This window comes from Eretmochelys imbricata, chromosome 4, assembly GCF_965152235.1.
Source record: "Eretmochelys imbricata isolate rEreImb1 chromosome 4, rEreImb1.hap1, whole genome shotgun sequence".
Taxonomy (NCBI): Eukaryota; Metazoa; Chordata; order Testudines; family Cheloniidae; genus Eretmochelys; species Eretmochelys imbricata.
Genome location: NC_135575.1, coordinates 14,166,347 through 14,172,346, shown reverse-complemented (window position 1 = coordinate 14,172,346; position 6,000 = coordinate 14,166,347). Strand labels below are relative to the sequence as shown.

At 49.9% G+C, this 6,000-nt stretch overlaps 1 protein-coding gene across 1 annotated transcript in view; it reads right to left on the bottom strand.

Annotated features, from left to right (window-relative positions):
* Positions 1–1,260: 1,260 nt before the first annotated feature.
* Positions 1,261–6,000, bottom strand: part of BTC (betacellulin) — a 29,413-nt gene continuing 24,673 nt past the window's right edge. The window contains exons 4-6 of the mRNA XM_077814335.1: positions 3,353–3,499; positions 1,827–1,934; positions 1,261–1,346 (exon numbers count right to left, since the gene is read on the bottom strand). Coding sequence (XP_077670461.1) covers positions 1,829–1,934; positions 3,353–3,499 — 253 coding nt within the window. The 3' untranslated portion in view covers positions 1,261–1,346; positions 1,827–1,828. The remainder of the gene's footprint in view (positions 1,347–1,826; positions 1,935–3,352; positions 3,500–6,000) is intronic.

Sequence of the window (6,000 nt, the reverse complement as noted above, 5' to 3'; positions counted from 1 at the left end):
TTGTATATTTTGGCATGTGATGTTGACAACGTGTGCTTTAATGGTTATCAAACTAGCTTTTTGAATCTCAAGGTCTACCGATTAAATATTTATTGTCTGGCCCCTCCTATTGTCTGGCCTTCCCATAATTTCCCACAACTGAAAACTGAAATAGATAAAAATAGGAAAAATATTCTTAAAAATAAACATTACCACCAGTCAAAATCAAAAATAAAAGTCTAATACTGCCATGCCTACCTATACTTTCCCTTATACGATTGTTTTCAGTTACTTGTAACTTTGTAAGACTAACTGTTTGGTCCGAGACTTTCCATGCTGGGTGTTTCTATTTTGGAAAGTTTCAGCTAAAATGGTTCAGCTGTTTCTGATGACAAGAGTAGGAAAAATTTTGTTTTGCCCAAGTTAAAAAAATTCTTACAGCTGTTAAATTGACGTGCTCTAGTACCTCCGTGCTTCGGGGCGAGGACTACAGTTTTACAGCTGGGGATCCGAGGCAAAGAGATTAAGATCATTATCGAGTATCCATTAACTTTGGGTGCTCAGTTTGCGAGGCCTACCACGTGATCTTCCAGAGAACTTAGCATTATACAGCATTGGAGATGTTGAAAGCACAACTCCAACTAATTTCAGCTGCAGATCTGAGTGCTCAGCACTTCTGCAAATCTGGTCCCAGGTATCTCCAACAGGGCACCCAGAAAACAGGAAACACAATTCATGGCCAACTGAGCATTTTGGTGTAAATGACTCGTCCAGCATCACATAGGAATTCTGTGGCAAAGGAAGGGCTAGAATCCAATTCTCCAGGGCAGCATCCAACTGCCTTCACCAGGAGCCCATTCCTTCTCTCCCTGTAATTCCTGCCTCATCCACTACACACCTTTCAACTGCAACAAGCGAGGCAGGGGCCCGACAGACAACAGCCTCCTTCACTACATAACCATGTTTCTCTCCTAGTGCACAGTCCATCCTGTGCATTGAATGAGGCAGAGTTCTGTGGAAGCAATGGCATGTGATCAAACAGTAACATGGATTGGGAACCCCTGACACAAAATACTCTTTACATATGCCAGAACCATAACTCATTAATTTGCTACGAAAAACCTATCAGTTATTCTGATAAACATTAGCTACACTTGATAAAACGTATTAAGGCTAAAAGATTTAGGAGAAGACTTTCAATGGTGCTTGTGCCCTTTGTTTTCACAAGACATAGCTACAAATAAACAATGTAAAAACACCTGTTATTCATCTGCATTTATTATCTGGGCAATAGCCCTTCTGTGTCCCTCTCCCATAGAGCAAGACATTGTGCTGTGTGGAACCTGCCCGCAGGTGCCTTCAGTAACCTGTAGAGGTTAAAAGAGAGAGAGAGAGAGAGAGATGCATTAACAGCAGCATGAAGACCTGGCTTGTTCGAACTATGTTCCTTCTGAGTTCTACTCACCCCTCTGCAGACCTTTCACTGCGTTCCAACCCCGCCCTCCCCCCTTCCTGTCCATCCCCAGCCCCCAAATGGAGCTGTAGAGGTGAACCCAAGGGATGACTCTGGCCTGCAGAAGCCCCATGTGGGACGGGGCAGGAGCTGGAAAGAACACCGCTGGATTTTCACAGCCCAGCTTGGGTTGGCAGGACTGGCTCTTAAAAAGTATCTAGTTTTTAATTTTAGACTGAGCAACTCTGGTACAGAGTCACCGGAGAGCAAACCGAGAGATGCCCCTAGGGCCGTTTTTACAGAGTCACTCCTAACCCAGTTGCTGCATGTGGAGTTTAAACCTGACATTGACAGGGCTTAGTTTTCTGCATCCCCTCCTCCCATGCTAACTCACCTTCATGCAATGTCCGTCTCTAGGACATCCTCCTGTTTGGTAGGCAAATCTTTCTCCAATGTTTCCATTTCTTCTTCCTTGCTCCTCCTGCGGCGCTTCCGACAGTGACTTGCAAAGCAAAGTCAGTGATTAACCTAAGCTAACTTGGTTAGTCGCAGAAATTCACTGTCTCTCTCAAATCAGAAATGTTTCCCCCCTACCACCACTTTAAAATATTTTAAGACCCATAGAGCGCTTCCCAGCTACAACGCCCTATATAAACCATGAACAATCCTCCCAGCACACCTAGGAGGTCATTAACTAGTTGCCACAATTTCCAGATAAACAAACATGAGGTCAACTCTCCTCCAACCCCCATTAAAAATCCTTGCAGACTCCCACTGACTTCAATGCAGGTTGAAAAGGGCCCTGGGGCTCCAATTCAACAAAGCACTGAAGCCTCAGGCCTTCCCAGAAACGGCTATAATTAAATCAGTACAAAACAGTGCCTAGACCAGCCCTTCCAGAGGTCAAGTGAATTGTCCAAAGCCACAGACAGAATCCAGGGAAGAGCTCGATTGGAGTTCTAACCCATGTATTCAGACCCACTGCCTCCACCGTTAATTCATCGGTCACTCTTGGGAAGCATCTGTGGGCCCCATTTCTCAGTTGCCACTTGCTTGTATATCAAATCAATGGATAACTTCTGTTCTGTTCAGTGCTTGTTCCAGGTATTAGCAGGCCCTGTATACGGGCAACTCCTTTGGCAGCAGGCATTTGCCATCAGTCAGAGGTTCTTGGTGAGTAAGAGGGAGTCCTCCATCCTCAAAACTAAATGTGTAAGATCTTTGGGGCAAGACCGGTCCTATTATTTACCTGCACAGAGCCCAGAAAAATGAGGCCCTGGACACCACCACGCCTCACATGGCTCCCCGAAGAAAAATCCAAATGCTGGCAGGAACCCAATTACCATTTTCATCTGTCAGGCTGGGTCCTGCGTCCCTTGAAATCAATGGCAAAGCTCCTAGCAACTGCAGTGCTTCAGGATTGGGTCTTGAAAGGGGACCGAGCCAGTGTCAGCTGGCTTGGGCTTGAGGTGGGGGCGGGGAGCTAAAAAGAACAGCGCAAATGTTCAGGCTTGGGCTGGAGCCCGGACTCTGAGACCTGCCCCGCTCACTGGATTTCAGAGCCCAGGATCTAGCCCAAACACCTGCACTGCTATTTTTAGCCTCACAACCCAAGCCCCAGGAGGCCAGGTCAGCTGGCCCGGGCTCTGCGACTCTGTGCCGCGGGTCTTTTATTGCTGTGTAGACGGACCCTGGGGCTATTAGGAGCAATGAGAAATAACTGTATTGAAAAGCCACGATGAGGACCATCTCGAGCGCGTCCCTTGAAGCATTCCTCAAAAGGTTCCTAGTAATGCCCGAAGTTTCCTTTCCAGGCCAAAACCCCCCTGTTGTAGAAGTGGCGGAGGAGTTGGGCAGACCTCACAAGTGTTCATACGCACGAGCACAACAAAGAAATGCAAAACACACAAGCATACTTACTGACTGCACATGCATATGCATATTACCAGGCCGATCAGTGCCACCATGGCGACGATCAAGCAAATCACTACCATCTGACCTTGATCTCCTCTCAAGTAGAATATGTCCACTCGCTCGCATCTTGCGCCCGTGTAGCCTTTCTCGCAGCTGCAAGAGGGAGGGAAAGCGGGACAATATGAAGACTTGACACTGCAACGAGAACACCCAATGGTCACAGGAACGGGCATCAGAGGCCAGGTCCTTCAAACGCGCACACGGACACAATCGCTGCCCTGTGCAAGGGGCTGCCCCAGGAACAGAGCACAGCATGAAGTGTGGCTCCCAGACAGTCCCTCCCCTTCGCTCTGGGGCATGACTATGTTACGCCACTTCCTTTCCTACAGCAACCAGGGTTCCACCACCTGGCTCACAGGTGGGGGTATCAGACGGAGCAGGGGCCACACGCCTGGAGTCACAATCTGAGCAGCGAGCAAGAGAGGGGTCCTGCCTCCTTGAGCAAGGGCTGTGAAATTCCAGCCCTATTTGAGCAAGGCTTTGCAGGATCGGGCCCCAAGTTACTATCCATTGTATCGAAACCTGGGGCCCAGAGGAGCCTTTGCGTGAACCCTGCCACCAGGCTGCTGCAGATGTGGTCAGGGATGGGTTAAAGCCAAGCATAACCTTTCTCAGCTTCAAGCTTGCTCACATATGCCTGGTGGAGCAGGTACCACCCCCAGTGTTAATACGCCACCCCTGAGCATAGGGTGTCCCTTGGACCCTGGAACTCATCAGGGTGAGGGACACGGGCCGGTAATCAGAGATGGATGGTTTGGTTTTTCCTGAAGGGTCTTGGGCTTTGGCTCTCCAAGGAGTGCCCCACTGAGGACACTTGCTGCCAGCACCACTCAACAGCAGGCAGGGAGAGCGCAAACCCGCCTGGAGACCACTAACGCACCAACACAAATCGATACCGACCAGAGACAACCTCCTATGACAGCAGCAGGGTACCCCGTGTATTCTGGGAAAGAGACCGGTTCATTATCTTGGGCAGATTTCACTGTATTTTCAAATTTCTCAAGGTTAACTGCAGCATTCGCAGGGGTGCTGAGTTACACTCGGCTTGGGACGTGTGGAGTCACTTTCCACCCGTGTGAAACAGCACAGCTGCCAAAAATCACCCTGGGCCTTTACAATCTTTTTGCTGCAGAAACGGAACCTCATTAGCTGACTTGTGACCCAGCCACTACAAGCCAAGTCCCAGTCTCCCTGATGAAGTGCTATTGAAGAGTGGACTGAATTTAAACACCTCCCCGGCTGTCTGGTGAAGCCAATTCCATGCCTTCTGTTCAGAGGGGCAAATGAAATCCAGAGTACGTAAGGTACAGAAGTGAAGAGAGCACACACAGCACACAAAGGGAGAGGGACTCAGGACAAAAATCTTCATCCTGAATCTCTTTGCTTTCCTCCCTTAGGCATTGCGGGGATCAATCCACTGTAATGTCCCTCCATCAACAGCAGTGCACCCCACACACAGCTGCCCTCCCACTCATCTCAGGAAGGCAACTATCAGTGGGAGGTTGTTGTGAAAGGGCCTGTCTACACTGCGGGGATTGCACTAGACTAGCTGCAGCACTGGGTATAAGAAGTGGCCTGCACACAGCACATCGACAGCCAGGGTTTGAACCAGTGCCACAGCAAAAGGTGTAGCTACATTGGGGCAATACAAAAACCACCGCGGCTTACACTGGGTCTTCTTCCCACCTCTAGCCCACTTTCCTGACTGAAAACGGTCCGGGGGGAAAAAACCCCATGCAGCACAAGCATGCTAGAAATGCTGCACCTTTTGTCCTGGTGCCGGATATTGGCATTTCTGATCAGGAATCACAATACACCACACTAAGTCACCTCTACCTTTCCCAGTGAGCCCCACCTTATCCCTGTGTTGGCTAGGTATGTTCAAAGAGGGTTAGATGAGCCTAGCAGTATAAACACCTGTGGCCCATCTACACTTCCTCTTCCACGGGTCGTACTGGTGCGAGTGCTACAGTAGCAGCGTGAAAAGTCAGACACACACCGACTGCAGGCGCTTCTGACTGTATCGTCCCAGGGGCGGGACTAGATTTTTGCACCCTGCACAGGGCAGAGCAAACGGCAAACGCTGAACAAATGCACAGTCACCCAAGCACCGTCAGAGGAGGTTTTACAAAAGGTTAGTGTGGATTATTGTAATTAGTGTTATCTAAAGCTCACTATTCCCCCAAACCACAAGCACCGAGGCACCGACATGAAGCTCACAGCCGTCATTCTAATAGCCATTCCAGTACAAAGCCCAGCCACTTAGCCATAACTCCACAGGTGCCAACTCCGTGGGTGCTCCAGGGCTGGAGCACCCACGGGGAAAAATTAGTGGGTGCTCTGCACCCACCGGCAGTCAAGCTCCCCATACCCCCCGCCACACCAACTCCTTCCCTCCTGAGCACGCTCCTCCGCCTACCTCCCAGTGCTTCTCAGCCAGCCGCTGCCAAACAGCTGTTTGGCAGCATTAGCACGCTCCGGGAGAGAGGGGGAGGAGTGGGAATGTGGTGCTCTCAGGGGAAGAGGCGGGGGTGGGGCAGGGATTTGGGGAAGGAATTGGAATAGGGGCAGGGAGGGGACGGAGTTGGGGTAGG